At 47.2% G+C, this 15,267-nt stretch overlaps 1 protein-coding gene across 1 annotated transcript in view; it reads right to left on the reverse strand.

Moving 5' to 3' along the window:
- The window catches only part of STARD8 (StAR related lipid transfer domain containing 8), a 33,290-nt gene extending 19,088 nt beyond the window's left edge, over positions 1-14,202 (reverse strand). Inside the window, exons 1-4 of the mRNA XM_081963975.1 lie at positions 14,130-14,202; positions 11,131-12,467; positions 2,885-3,058; positions 1,406-1,565 (exon numbers count right to left, since the gene is read on the reverse strand). Coding sequence (XP_081820101.1) covers positions 1,406-1,565; positions 2,885-3,058; positions 11,131-12,467; positions 14,130-14,177 — 1,719 coding nt within the window. The 5' untranslated portion in view covers positions 14,178-14,202. The remainder of the gene's footprint in view (positions 1-1,405; positions 1,566-2,884; positions 3,059-11,130; positions 12,468-14,129) is intronic.
- Between the last annotated feature and the right edge of the window lie 1,065 nt (positions 14,203-15,267).

A 15,267-nucleotide genomic window follows, 5' to 3' on the forward strand; every position in this document is an offset into this window, starting at 1 on the left:
GAGTTTGGCAATTGGGTTGCAAATGTTTCATCACCATTCAGGGAGACATCATCAGTGCACTTTGAATTGTGTCTACACATGACCCATTACAGCAAGGGTGTCAAACTCAAGGCCTGCAGAGCCACCCTGGAAACAGTGAAGGACCGGCCCGCAGTGCCTCTGCCAATGAAAATGGAGCTTGGGAGGGCCGAGCACGAGGGCTGCAGGAGGCCATTCAGGCTGAAAATGGGGCCTGGGGGGGCCGTGCTGTTTTCGCTGGCAGAGGGCTAGCGAAACAAACTAAAAGCAAAACAAAAGGAGAATTGTTTCCCCTTTTGCATTGGAGCCTGCAAGAAGGGACAGGAAAGGAGAAAAGGAAAGAGGAAAGACAAAGAAAAAGATGGGAAGAGAGCAAGGAAGAAAGGAAGAAGAAAGGAGGAGGAAGAGGGAAGGAAAAAGAGAAGGAAGGAAGGAAGGAAGAAGGAAAGAAAGTCCTACCTTAGCATTTGACCACCAGCAGACAGCAAGGCTCCTCTGGAGGACAAGGGTTTGACCCTCTCCCTGGTCTCGCCTTCCTCCGCTGGAGAAAATGGATCCCTCCAGCTCCATCCGGTCCACCACAGGTGCCCCTGACACAAGTGATGTCGAGCTGGCCACGCTGACCCCGGCCACGCCCACCCCGAGGTCAAACACAACCCTGATGCGGCCCTCAGTGAAATCGAGTTGGACACCTCTGCACTACAGTGTCTCTCATGTCCGTCCATGAAGACTCAAAATGACACAAATTTGATCTAACCGGGACCCCAGTTGTAACCCAGGCGAAGTCACGGAGAGAAAGAGAAATCCTTGAAGCCCAGTTTTCCACCAAGAAGTCAATAAACAGATATATTAACATCGATCCAAACTACCAATCGCTGACAACGAAAGAAGTGCGCCAACCGCAAAGCCGAAGACAGCATTTAAACAAAAAAAGGCATTCACCACTCAGACCAAGGCTCAGGAGTAGCCAAACAAACAACATTAATTTACATCACACAGACGGTACTTAAAACCAAAGACCATGCCTCGGCAACAACAGCCAGCCAATCAAACAGTCCAATGTCAGACCACGACTCAGAAGTAGACGAACAAACAACATCCACACCAATTTGCATCACACACACAAAATGGTATTTAAAGGCTGGTGTTCTGACAGAGGAGCACCATTCAAAGCGCACTGACAATGTCTCCTCGAATGGTGATGAAATGTTTGCAACCCAATTGCCAGGCTCGGAGCTCAAACCAGCAACCTAACTACCAGCCCAAACGACTAATATTCGAATACGTTTCATCTGTCTACTCATGTCTTCCTCCGCCCCCACCCCCACCCCCGGGGTTGTCTTAGGCCCAGCGAGAAATGAGGGCTCATGTGTGAATGTTTCCTTACCTGGTCCAGGCACCGGCTTCGGATATAGCGCATGGCCTGCTGGATGCTCTGGGGCAGGGGCTGTCCTGTCCTTTGGACACTGACAATCAAGGGGACTCCAAAGACCATCTTGCCCCTGTAGTTTGGGAGCTTGCTCCTCTTCATGAACTTGGGCACAGTCCTGTCAGAGAAGAGAGTGTGACTTAGGAGGCTAGATCTGGCTGGGGAATTCTGAGAGCGGAAGTCCAGCTCTTAAAATCGCCACGGTCGGACACCCCAGCTGTAACGCTGAAAACATTTTCAATGTTATTTATCTTTTTAAATGTATGGGACACCCAACTTCAGTAGAGCCCCATTCCTGCATAAATATGACCTCCAGATGGGATCTGTTTTCCACACAAGGCTTAAAATGAAATATATAGAACCTAGTTAGATAAATTGGTCAAAAACAAAATGCATTCATTTCTTTATTGAAAATTATCCAAAGCTACCTATTTGTGTCTGGCAAAAGCATGTGAAACTTTGCCTTCGGTAACTAAAGATTTCTATAATTAAATGTTAATCGGTCCTGCACAATGGCTTAAGAGAAATAGTAGCTCATTTCTCTTTTATTTATTCTATTCATTTAAGAAATGTCCTACTTAAGGAAACGGAGTAAGTCCCATTTTGACAGGGCCACATAAAGTTCTTCATGTCCAGCTGGTGGAATAGAGAAATGATCGTCTCTAATCAAAAGAGAGCAATTGCGCCTCAAACAATTCTGGGGCTTTCTGTGCCCTTCGTTGCTTAGAGTTTTCATGCCCATGTGACACACTAGCCCCTCCATTTGGTGCATCATGCGGACAGAATTTAGTCATTCTCTGGGTCAAGATCTGAACGAGTCAAATGGCGTCTGTGCAACAACTGGACTATTGTGTGCTCCGCTCTTAAAAGGACCCTGACCAACTGGAACCAGTTCAGAGAAGGGAAAGTGGAAACCACATTTTACGAGGAGTTATTAAAAGATCTGGGTCTGTTTTGTCTCCAAAAAGACAACTGAGAATTTGTAGCAAATCTTTAGAATAAGGAGTGAATTTACTGTGTTTGCCCAGAGAACCAACAGTTGACACCAGAGAGAAGTAGATTTTACATATTATAAAGACTATATTGACTATAAAAACCCACGGAATAGGTTGTCTCATGAGATGCAGGGCTTCAAATCAAAGCTGGATCTATCTAAAATTGTTCAGCTAATCGTATTTCAAGGAGGGGGGTCAGACAAGAAGACCTCTGAGGTGCCTTCTCACTTGGCAATTCTGTGAGCCACCTTGAACCACAGGCAGCCTCACATGGAAGAGAGAGGCCAACATGTATGGAACGGAAGCCCATCCAGAAGGAGGACATGTCAATGCCATGTTCTTCAACACCTCCCTTCAGTTGCCCCTCAGCTCCTAAGGAGAGGCAACCGGTTGCTGACCCACCCACTGTGGCCTGAAGACCCTCCTGTCCTCATGGACTTACCAGGCCCATGACTGCTTGTGGGGAATGGAGAATTTCTCCACGATGGATGTGAGGTGGAGAAGGGAGCACTTCTGGAGGAGGCTGAGCTGAGCTGCTGACTGGCGGTTGATCTCTAATGAGGCCGAATTTAAGCTGGGCCGGTGGGAGTTCTGGAAGCTGTGCCAGCGGAGTTTCCTGGGGAGGAGAAAAGCAGCTGTTTGTTTATCTAATGAGGAGATATATTTGCTTAGCAATAACACTTCACGGTGCTTCACAGTCCTCTCTAAGTGGGTTACAGAGTCAGTATATTGAGCCCAACAATCTGGGATGGAAGGATGAGTCAATCTGGAGCTGCTGAGAATCGAACTGCCGAACTGCTGGCAGTCAGCAGAATTAGCCTGCAATACTGTATTCTTCATGATACAATACAGGAAAACAATAAAGGTGGTACGGGAAATTGAACAACATATTAAAAGTTGTTGGCAGGCATTTGGCAAACTAAGCATAATTTTCAAGGACAACCTGTCCCTTTGCCTGAAGAGAAATGTTTTCAATCAGTATGTGCTACCTGCTCTAACATAGGCCACCGAAACATGGGCACTAACCTCATCATCGATACAAAAGCACGAAGAGCCATGGAAAGAGCCATGCTCGGCATCACAAGAGAAGATAGAAAGACCTGCCCATGTATTAGGGAACAAACGGAAGCATACGATGCCATCAAGAGAGTCAAAAAATTGAGCCACCAATAGAACTAAAACCAGAACTATTTCTATTAGGGATAATTACAGGGGATTATGAGAAAAATATTAAAAAATATTACATGTAATAACTGCAGCAAGAATCACATATGCACAAACTGGAAAAACAAAAATACACCAACAGAAGAAAATGTGATATAAAAAAAATATTAGAATGCGCTGAAATGGACAGACTTATAAAAGAAATAAAAGACAAAGAAGAACCTGAGTATTACTTAGTATGGAATTTATGATACAAATGGCTAGAGGAAAGAGGCAAAGAATAAGAAAGCAATAAAGGAGGAAAAGATTAATAAATCAGAAAAGATCAGAAATCAGAAAACAGCATAATTAGCAAGAGGGGGGAAAATATAAGATAGATTGCAAATAAAATAGCACAGAATAAGAATTATAAGAGAAATATATGTACATAGAATGATATAAGATATATTGTATAGAAATAAGTACATTGAAAGAGTAAATACCATATGAGTAGATGAAAAATGTGTGTGTGTGTGTGTGTGTGTGTGTGTGTGTGTATAAAGGTATACATGTATGGATAAAAAGGGTAAAAGGGAGGCTTAACGATGTGGAAATGTTGCCAATATGATATTTGTGTTTAAAAAATAATTTAAAAAAAGAGTCAAAGAATGGAAATGGTCACATAGCAAGAAGAACTGAGGGCAGGTGGAGCAAGGCAGTCATAGACTGGATCCCCCTTGACTAAAAGCATCCATGAAAGGGGCCCAACCAGATGGAGAGACAACACCAGCAAGTATGCAACTGGCAAAAGAAAACTCGGGACCGCCTGGGTTGAAAACATGCAGAAGAGGCCTCCATCCTGCAATGGATAGACAGTGGCTAAAATGCATTCTAAACACTGCGCCAGCAAGGCGTTGGACTAGAAGACCTCCAAGGTCCCTTCAAACTCTGCTATTCTCACTCACTAGAGGGCACCAAACACCCAGCCTGAATTTCAATGCTTCATCTGAAGGACACATTTCTCCTTACAATTCTCCCTCACTTTCAGAGCCCACAAGGGTACTAAATAAATCCAGAAGCCTATCATTGGTGGACGATACTGGAGTAGTCCCCACATTGAAAAAATAGTGTGTTGTTCTAGGACGGGGAAAAGAATAGAATACAAAATACAGAATAACAGAGTTGGAAGGGACCTTGGGGATCTTCTAGTCCAACCCCCTGGCTCAAGGAGACACTATAACTATTCCAGACAAATGGCTGTTCTTCTTGAAAACCTCTAGGGATGGAACATTAACAACTTCTGGACGGAAGCCGTTCCACTGATTAATTGCTCTCAGTCAGGCAATTTCTCCTTAGTTCAAGGTTGGATCTCCCTTTGTTAAGCTTCCATCTGTTACTTCTTGTTCTGCCCTGAGGTGCTTTGGAGAATAAGCTGACCATCTCCTTTCTCTGTGAGAGCCCCTCAAGGACTGGAAGAGCTACCATGTCACCCCTAAACCTTCTCATTAGGCTAGACCCGTGATGGAGAACCTGTGACACACGTGCCAGAGGTGGCACGCAGAGCCCTCTTTGTGGCACGCATGCCGTCACCAGCTGCTCTTCTGATTTCTGCTGCACATTGTTTCTAGCTAGTCTTTGTGGGTGCCCGAGTACCAGAAAACAGCTTGAAAACAGCCTGGAAAATGGCCCAAAAGGCCAAAAAAAACCCAAGCCATTTTCAGGGCCATTTTCAGCCCAAAAACCAGCCTGAAAACAGCCCCCCAAAACAGCCAAAAAACAGGCATGCGTGCGCCAGCCAGCTGGTCTTTAGGTTTCCAGTGCTCTGATGCACACACATGCATTCCAGTTTGGGGACTTGGTGCCGAAAAGGTTTGCCATCACTGGGCTAGACACACCTACTGTATTTTTCGGAGTATAAGACGCTCGGAAGTATAAGACGCACCTAGATTTTCAGGAGGAAAACAAGGGGAAAATATCTGCTTCTGCCTCCCAATAATTTGCCTCCTTGCAACAAACAGTACAAGACAATATACACTGCTTGTAGTGTAACATTTCAGACTATACTTGTACAGATGCTGTTAAAATTGATGGGGCTTTCTGGAAGTATACATTATTCTCTGCTATTTAAAAGAAGGTACAATAGCACTGGGCCTCTTCAGATCAAGCATTTATTTTAAAAAGCTTCTTCATTTGGTTAAGTTGTCTAGAATAATAATAAAGCAGTCTTTAAAAAATAAGTCTAATAATTTGAACATTCTATAGGCATTTATAGTTGTTGACTTACCTCCTCGCAGCAAACAGCCTGATTAGCACAAGAAAAAAAAATCTGCCTCCCAGCAATTTGCCACCTGGAGCAAACAGCAAGTTTCACTTTCAGTTTCTCCCGATCATCAGCTGTTACAGGCTGCAGGGATGGCTATAGCTTATTGAAGCCTCCGCAAGCCCCCGTTTGCTGCAAAGAGGTAAATTGCTGGGAGGCAGAGGCCAAAGGGTTGGGGCCGGTGGGTGGGTGGGGGCTACATTCAGTGTATAAGATGCACCCAAATTTTCACCCTCTTTTAGAGGGGAAAAAGGTGTGTCTTATACTCCGAAAAATACGGTAGTTCCCCCACCTGTCCGTCACACGGTTTAGCCATCAGAGCCCCTTATCATCCTTGTTGCTCTTTCCTGCAACCTTTCTACAGCCTCAACACCTTCTTTGTATCATGGTGACCGGAATTGGGCTCAGTACGCCAAGTGTGGCCTTACTAAGGCAGTATAAATACTACCCTTTCCTGTCATCTTGGTGCAATCTAGGACTTTGTAGCCTTCTTCGCAGTTGCAATACACTGCTGGCTCAAATGGTGGCCTACTAGGACGCCTAGACCCCTCTCAGTTACTGCTGTTGAGCCAGGCACCACCTATTCTGTACCTGGGCATGTGGCTTTTCTTGCCTAAGTATCAAACCTCCCTTTTCTACCACGGAATTGCATTTTGTTGGATAGGATCGAATGCTCAAGTCTGTCAAGACCCTTCTGGATCTTGGGCCTGAAGTGTTGGCTATTGCTCACCAGCTTGATGTCATCTGCAAGTTTGATGAGTATTCCTTCTATCATCATAATCTTTTTTTAAATAAAAAGTTTTATTTTTATTCTCTTATATATAGTTACAGGTACACATTCACATAGTTATTGTTCGTATTTATCTTTATCACTTTTGTGTGTTTGTTCTTCAATATGAAAAGCTGAAATATACACCCCAGGTTGCTTTTCCTACCATCCTGTACGCCAGGGGTGTCCAAACTTGGGAACTTTAAGACTTGTGGACTTCAACTCCCAGAATTCCCCAGCCAGCTGGGGAATTCTGGGAGTTGAAGTCCACAAGTCTTAAAGTTCCCAAGTTTGGACACCCCTGCTGTACGCCTACTTTGTATTATCACCACCCTATTTTCCCTTTACTTTTCACCCTCCCTCCTTTCTCTACCTTCCTTCCTTCCTCTTCCCCTTTCCTTTTCCTACTTCCCTTATCATCATAATCTTTTAAGGACCCCATAATCCCTTGCGGGGTGGAGTCTGAGCAACTGAATGGGGCCAGCAGAGTGTTTAATGGCCGGATGGCCTTCCTGTCGCCATGAGTATTCCTTCTCTCTCCCACTTAAATCATTGAGGAAAATGTTGAGGACTACGGGACCTAAGACAGAAGCTTGAGGGACCCACTTCATGCCTTCCCTCCATGCAGATGCTGCTCCATGTCTTTCAGATCATGTCTTTCTACGGAGAGCCAAAGTAGACAGAAGAGCAGAAGGGCTCCCAAGAGAACTCTCTGCTCTGTGTCATTTTTGGCTAGTCACAAGGAAGGGCTTGTGCAATAACCACATGCTGGTCTGTACAAGCCTGGGTGGGGCTGGGAACTCATGTCACCTTGTCCATTGGGAGAGCGACATCACGAGCCAAGGAGGTAATTCATAGAGCTGTGGGATGACTTGATATTGCCAGCTGGAATGGAAGCAGGAGTTTCTGTCCTTAATGGAGAATTTCCTCCCCTAGAATCAGGGGTGGGTTTCAGCTGGCATTACTGCCGATTCACTCCTGTGCACACTTTGAGCGCCCGTGCATGTGCAGTTCAATGGAAATTGTTCTGCGCATGTGCAGAACTCAAAAAAAAAAAAAAAAAGAGATGGAGGCAAGGTGACCAGGGAACCTGTTCAGGGGCGTGGCCAGCCTGGGTCTCTCCCGGTTCTGCGACCCAGGCTGGTGTACCACTGGTAGGACTGGTAGGAACCTACCTCTGCCTATAATGTCCTGGAGCAGAAGCCAGGGCGGAGAGGTGGAAGGCGCCTTACCTGTCTTGCTCAGGATAAGCAGCCCCTGATTCGAGAGCCTAACATCCCGTCCCAGGCAGGAAGCAGGACCTAATGTCTCTTCCTGCCCATGTGCTCTTGCCTGAGTGCAATTTTAAGACCAGAGCTTTGTGTTTTGAAATTAAATGCAATAAAAAATTAACCAGAATGGAATAAAGGTTTTATGGCCAAGAATTCAAATCAGAAAGCCTCTCGCTCTCAAATCTGGCTTCCTTGTGGGCCAGGCATGCAAGGGGCAAAAACCATCCTAGATGTCTTCTGCTGTCGTTCAACTTGAATAATATGCCACAAGGGAAAAAAAACAATGCTACCTTTGCTATAAACTATTGATTAATTAAGCATTTGTTAAATTGCCAGATTTTTTCCAACTTGGTTTAGAAAACAAGTTAGGAAAGATATTATTTTTTAATAGATGGAAAATAGCTGTGAAATGTTTTAAATCTTGGTGGGCTTCCCCACCCCCACCCCCCCAAACTCAAATGAAAGGTGAATTATTCTGCCTCTAAGAGACTAGTAACAATATTCATTGCCCATTGCTCAACAGGTCCATTCCTGAAGAGAATTAGAGGGAGAAGTCCTGGTAGGGGATTAAATGGCAGGCTGACCCTTTCTGAAGACATCGAGAGACCCTGCAGCTGAAAATGCACAACCTCTCTTGAGCAAAGGAAGATCATGAGAGCAATCATGTGCACTCTGGATGGCAGTTCCTCACGAGCACGCTGCATAAATGGATTGCCTTAGTTGCAGATGAAGAGGAGATGAATGAGGATCTAGTGGAGAGTTCAAACCAACCAGGGTTCTTGATTCCTACTCCTTCCGCAATTGCAATGTGACTTCTGCATTTGAAAAGAAGAAATCCGGCCCACCGCATTCTTCTTTAATTAGTGCCTCTTGCATCTGAAAAGGTTAGCGGAAATTGCAGCCCCCAATACAATCTGATGTCAGGAGCCACAAGCTTCCCCTCCCCTAAGTGGCAAAGCCTCCACAGCCAGCCCAAAGTTGATTTTGAGCTGTATTTTTAAAGTGAAAAAAGAGCAAGTTTTTAAGTCAATATTTGAGGAATAGTCATATCACTAAACCCGCCACCCTGGGCCCGACGTTTGGGAAGCCAGGCTCTGCCTGTCACAAGCCAGGACAAAGGGTGAGTGATGAACACCTCCTTCAAAAACCTTGGTCTGGCTGGTCGCACCTCGTAAGGGTCCCTTTCCAGGGTTACAGGAGAAGACGGTCAAGGGTTTTGAAGGCGGAAGAGGGCTCTATGCCCCAATGGCAGACAAAGCGGCAGAGCCATCTTCTAGGAGAAGGGAAACTCTGATTGCAAACCTCCACTGCCTTGTGGCTACATCCACTACTGGAAAAGGCTTCGGGAGTCAACCTCCAGGCAAAATCCGGAGTCCTGGAAGCAGTTCATGTATAACCACGTTCTGGTAACTCCTGCGATGCAGCTGGAACTAATCGTATCGGCTCTGCCATTCCATTGGAGTATTTCAGTGATGTGAAGAGGGGGGTGATCTGCTGCTTGGGTAACAGTCTATCCTCCATATTAATCTACCCAGGCCTGGTGCTCTGGAGAGGACACTCCGGCTTCACCTCTTTCCAGAGCACGATACCTTCTTTTGAGACTGAAGGATGCCAATGCAATCATACCACTATTTTCATTTGGTTTTAACTGCATTAAAATGGGATCATATCCAGTTTAGTTATTGTCTTGAATCTTTTCTCCTTGGACCTTGCCTGTGGCAGTCCATTCAAAGTCCACTTGGTTCCAGAAACGCCTCCCCTTTCCTAGTCTTAGGTGCCCACAAGCACCCCAACTCCAGCCTGAAATGCTGCCAATTACTCACTGGCATTGTGCAGTGGGTTAAGGTTGACCTTAGGCTGGGAAGTGCCTTTGGTGCCACGGCAGCTATCGCTCTCTCTCTCTCTCAGCACAGCCTACCTCACAGGGACGTTGCTGGGATAAAACTAGAAGGGACATTCATTCAAGCCGCCTTCAGATTGGGACAAAACTCTGATCCATCAATAAATAATTAAGCACTGTTGCAAATCATTTTCGTAAAATGGTTTGAATCTCACAAAATTCTTAAAGTCTATAATGACACTGAACGGTAGATTGTAGTTTTCTTTTTACATGCAATGGTAAATATATTGCCAAATCTCAACTTCGCCCTAAAGAAATCTGTGGAATTTCTTATAGTGTCCAAAACTACAATTTCTGTCCTGAGAACAGATAAGTATATCCTGAAAGAATTTGCGGAATAAACTAGAGAGAAGACTGCCCCAAAAGACAGCACTGGGGCATCACCATCAATGGCCACCGAACGAGAGTGAGGGGCTTCAATCCCAATTCTGAACAGGGACCAGATAGACCCAGTAGCAGAGGAGGTATTCTGCCAGTCCGCACCAGTTTGGGCGAACTGGCAGAATAGTTCTAGGCTAGGCTCCGCCCACCCACCCAGACGTCAACATGGACCTTCTGCGCATACTCCCGCTACTGAACTGGTAGCGAAGATAATAGGATACCATTACTGCCCAGTAGATATTTCCACCTTTAGGTGGGGGGACTGGAAGAGCAAAAATCTGAAATTATTATTCCTCTTTATTACATGCATAGGCCATACCAGTGATGTCTAATCTTTTTCCCATCACGTGCCAAAAGTGGGTGGAGCGCAGGGGGGGGGGTCATATGTGGACGTGCCCACATACATAATTCTATGCGTGCGACCTCCCACGCGCATGTGTGCGTGACCCCTCCTTGTGAATGCACGTGTAACTCCTGCCCTCCCCCTACTTTTGCCAACTCTAGGACCCGTTTTTCGCTCTCCCCAGGCTCCAGAGTCTTTCTAAGAGCCTGGAGAGGGTGAAAACGCCCTCCCCCCGCTCCCCCCGGAGGCCCTCCGGAGGGCATAAAAAGGCCCAATGGGCAAACCGGAAGTCTGTACCCGAACAGCCGAAAATAAAGGCCGAAGTCAGCTGGCCAGCGTGCGCATGTGCGCTGGAGCTGACAGGCCAACGTCTCGCATGCCCTAACAAATAGCTCTGCTTGCCACCTGTGGCACTCGTGCCATAGGTTCGCCATCACGGGGCTATACAACTCCATTACAGCCCTGAGCAACATTCAGACAGACTTTCCTAGGGAGAGAAGAGGATCATGAGATTCCTAATTAGCCCCCAAAAAGTTGCCTCCAAACTCTTCCCAGACTTACCTGCAAGGCCTTGTGAGTGATGCCCCCACGCCAGAGTCTCTGCGCTCCCTCATCTCGGGCTCCTCAGTCTCGTTCAGAGAGTTGGCGATGCTCTCAAAGTCGCTGGTGGAGGTGCCAATGTCAGACATGGAGTGGTCCTCCGAGTTCAGGTGGGTGGGCTCCTCTGCAGAATCCGTTTCCTCCCTTTCCCCCACCCCAATACTTTCCCCCTCCACGTCCAGCTTTACTGCCTTTGACCAGAGCTCTATTTTTTGCTGGAGACCCCAAACATGCTGCAGGATGTCATCTAGGTTTTCATAGATCATTTCCTGGTCCAGGTCAAAGACATCATCGCCACTCCCAAAGTCAGGAACGTTGTCGTAGAGGCTGGTGCGGCTATCTGTGGAGGTGCTGGAAGGCCTCCTTGGTCGGTGTTCCAGGGCACGAGGAGAGCTGCCCCCGTGGACACCACTGCTGACGCCAGGGCCACCTGCCAAAGGACTGGAGGCTTTGGGGGTTGATTTCCAGTCTGCCAAACAGCCGCTCTCCAAAGGGCACAAGCTTTCGATGGAGAGAGATTTGGGGAAAGTGCCTGGCTTGTAATCCCCCGGGATGTGGAATAAATAATCTCTTTTAAATGCAATTTGGTGATCCCACAGTCTGGCATCCCATTTCTTGTTCAGGCTTGTTTCATAATCCTCTAAATAAATACTACCATATTTGGGCTCATGTTGCAACTTGCTTTTAGCGGAGGCCAAAGCCTTGTTAGTCCGACCACCTGCTGAAATTGTCTTAGTGCTGTAGAAAGAACTTGGCTTTTCATGTCCTACTACAACCTGCGTCCCAGAGGCAGGTTCCTCGGAAGAGCCCTTGGAGGAGTCCCAGCCAGACATGAGGTGAGTTCTATCCCCATCTGGAGCTTTAGCGGAGTCCAATTTCTCCTTGTCTTTCTTTCTCAGAGATTCGATTCTTTTGAGGAAACTCCGCGTCGGACGCTTCTTGGGTTTTTCCTTCCTATCTTCATTTGGAGACTGGGCTGCTGGAGAATGGTTACTCAAGCTGTCAGGGGGGTTGGTTAAAGTTGGGGAGTTCTGAGTGGACAACGAATTGGGTGCCATGGCCACAAGGCCCAAGGTCCCACCGGTGCTGCTCGTGCTGTGGAGTGAAATGGCCTCCAAGTCAGCACTCTGGTCTGTGAGGACACTTTCCTGGCTGGAAAACTTCCTCATTGCGGAGTCCCTCTGCAAGCTCTCTCCAAGATGTTCCTTTGAGTCAGTTTGGGGCCACCTTCTGCTATTCCTTTGGGAGGCCCATCGTTCACCAAAAGCACACAAGTCTTCATCATCAAAGTCTTCATTCTAGATCAAGCACAGAAATCAGAGTCATTGGACAACTGGGTGGGAAGACATTGGCTCTAAACCACTGGTTTTTTGGCCACCTCTCACCTAAGCATGTCTAAAATGTTGATGCCCCCACCCCCAGGACATATAATTCTTACTATCAGGCCTGCAACCATCTTTTCATTTGGACCTTTGGCCTGCCACACTTTCTATTATTCTACTAGGCATTTTCTATGGTGGGAAAATGGGAGGGGGGAATTATACGGCGCTAAATGTTATGTAGCCATAACAAAATTCTTTCTAGAAAGCCAAGGTCATCCTTTGTCTTCTGCACCTCTGCACCTGACCAGAACTGGATGGGTGGAACTGCCAGCATGGCAGTGGGAGATTGGACCATGGGATGGACTTGTGGGTGTGGGGGCAAGATCTTGAACTTTCAACTGGGTGGGGAAAACCGGGAAGCTTTCAGATTCGGGTTTTCCCAGATGTGCCAACATGGCTCTCTTAATAAATTGGAAATTAGAGCAATACTTTGCCTTGGACTCTGATTGACTGTTGGATGCTATTTGAAACCCTGACACCTACTTTATTCAAAAAGTGAACTCTACTCACGCGGAGGAAGCCTAAAGAGCCATTAACTTGGTTTAAACAAGTTTCAAATTGCTCCCATTAAAAATCAAATTGCCCTCCTGTGGGACGTGGGTTCCACGTCGGGAACCACTGCTCTAAAGGAACTGCAGCCTCTGTGCATAGTCAGAAGCATCGTTTTACGACCTCCACTGCATGGGTGACAATTGATTCAAAGAACTAATCCAGATAGAATTGTGCATTGGGTTACCCCAGGGGTGTCAAACTCAAGGCCGGATGTGGGCCTGATGTGGCCTGCGGGTGCTTACAACACGGGCCACCCTGGAAACAGCAAAGGACTGGCCCACAGTGCCTCTGTCGGTGAAAATGGGCTCCCAATCTCTGTTTTTGGATGGTTTTGGTTTTCGCTGGCAGAGGGTTGCAGGAGGCTGTCCCAGTCAAAAACGGAGACTGGGAGCCCATTTTCGCTGGCCAAGCATTTGGTGCACCTTACATGAATGATGTCAAGCTCCCACCCCCCGAGGTCAAACGCAACCCTGATGCAGCAAGGGGTGGGTTCCGGCTGCTACTGCTACTACTGCCGGTTCACTCAGGGGCATAGGCACACTTGATGCGTGCTACGGGCGCATATGCTTCTGCCCATGTGCATAAGCAAAAAACAAGATGGCGGCGCCTATGTCACGGCCAATAAAACCAGTTCAGGGGCATGGCAGGCCGAGTTACTAACTACTCGTCCGAACCGGTAGGAACTCACCTCTGGATGTGTCCCTCAATTAAATTGTGTTTGACACCCCTGGATACTGCTCACCGCAGGGCCTGTCCGAGTCTCCACTCTGGGACCTGACTTTCCCAGGGTCTCAAGAACTCAGGCCCAGGACGCTCCAGCTGAGCTCCCCAGGGGTTGCTCTAGAAAAGCCCTCGTGTCAGCTCAGAGGGCATCTGGATAGGACCCAGGGAGGGGGCAGCCGGGGGATGGTGGCAAGGAACAGACAGTGTGCTCCCGTCTGGACTAAGCCTGTGTCCAACTCTTCCCAGGATGTGGGCTGCATTCCCTGCCCCATCCCGGCCCCTGCACCCCGCGCGGCAGCTCACCTGTTTCGGCTGAAAGTAGACTTCCAGCTTCATGGAGTTCAGAGTCATGAGCCTCCTGCAAGCAAAGCAGAGATCCGTTTCACTCGTCTGTTGAGCCCCGGCGGCATTTGTGAGTTTGGTCATGCTATTTAAAAACAAGCAGCCCTTGTTTTAGGCCATTGTCACTTGACACGCAAACAGCTGGTGATCAAGGAAGCACGCAAGGCTCCAGGCACACACGCACAATCACACACACACACACGCTTGAGGAAAGCAGGCTCATCCCCATGGGGTGGGCTGGCTTCATGTCCCTCCTTTCTCCCCACCCCCACGAGGAGATGCCAGCTCATGGGCCTCTCACCCTCCAGAGCCAGAAGGTTCAAGCCACTCCTGGCGTCACTGCCCGGTCTTTTCATCCAGCAAAGGCTTTCTAAGCCCCAGAAGCAGAGAAGGCTGCTGCCCTTCCCAGCCACTCAGTTGAAAGGATCCCTTGGACCGCAGACCATCTCTGTTTCCATGAGAAAAAGCCCAAGGACTTGGTAAACCAGGGGTGTCCAAACTTGGGAACTTTAAGACTTGTGGACTTCAACTCCCAGAATTGCTGGCTGGGGAATTCTGGGAGTTGAAGTCCACAAGTCTTAAAGTTCCCAAGTTTGGACACGCCTGTGGTAAACCCTCTGCATCCAGGTCCACTGACCTGACCTTTATGATTTATACTTTAAATTATGGCCTTTCTTTTTGCTCCAATCCAATCAAAATCAATATTAACCTGGAATAAGAAACAAAAAAGGGCAATAAAGGAGCACAACAGGCGGGAAACAACAAATGAAGAAAAGCAACCATCTTCATTCCAATTATCGTTTTCCTCAAAGGTCAAAACTAATCCAACTTTCTGGAAAGATTGCAAAAGGGAGGAGAGGCTCAACAGTGGAGGGAGCATTAAGGCTGGGTCAGAATCGAGGCCCTCCGCTGTAACCACTTCGGGATGACTGAGTGGACCACAAAGCCACTCTTGAAGTGAGCAGATTTTAGGCAAGTCGATTCAAAATAATGTGATATAATGTGCTGTTTGGGCTAACCCAGGAGTGTCCAAACTTGGGAACTTTAAGACTTGTGGACTTCAACTCCCAGAATTCTCCAGCTGGCTGGGGAATTCTGG

Source organism: Natrix helvetica (assembly GCF_964273705.1).
Source record: "Natrix helvetica genome assembly, chromosome: 11".
In the NCBI taxonomy this organism is placed as follows: domain Eukaryota; kingdom Metazoa; phylum Chordata; class Lepidosauria; order Squamata; family Natricidae; genus Natrix; species Natrix helvetica.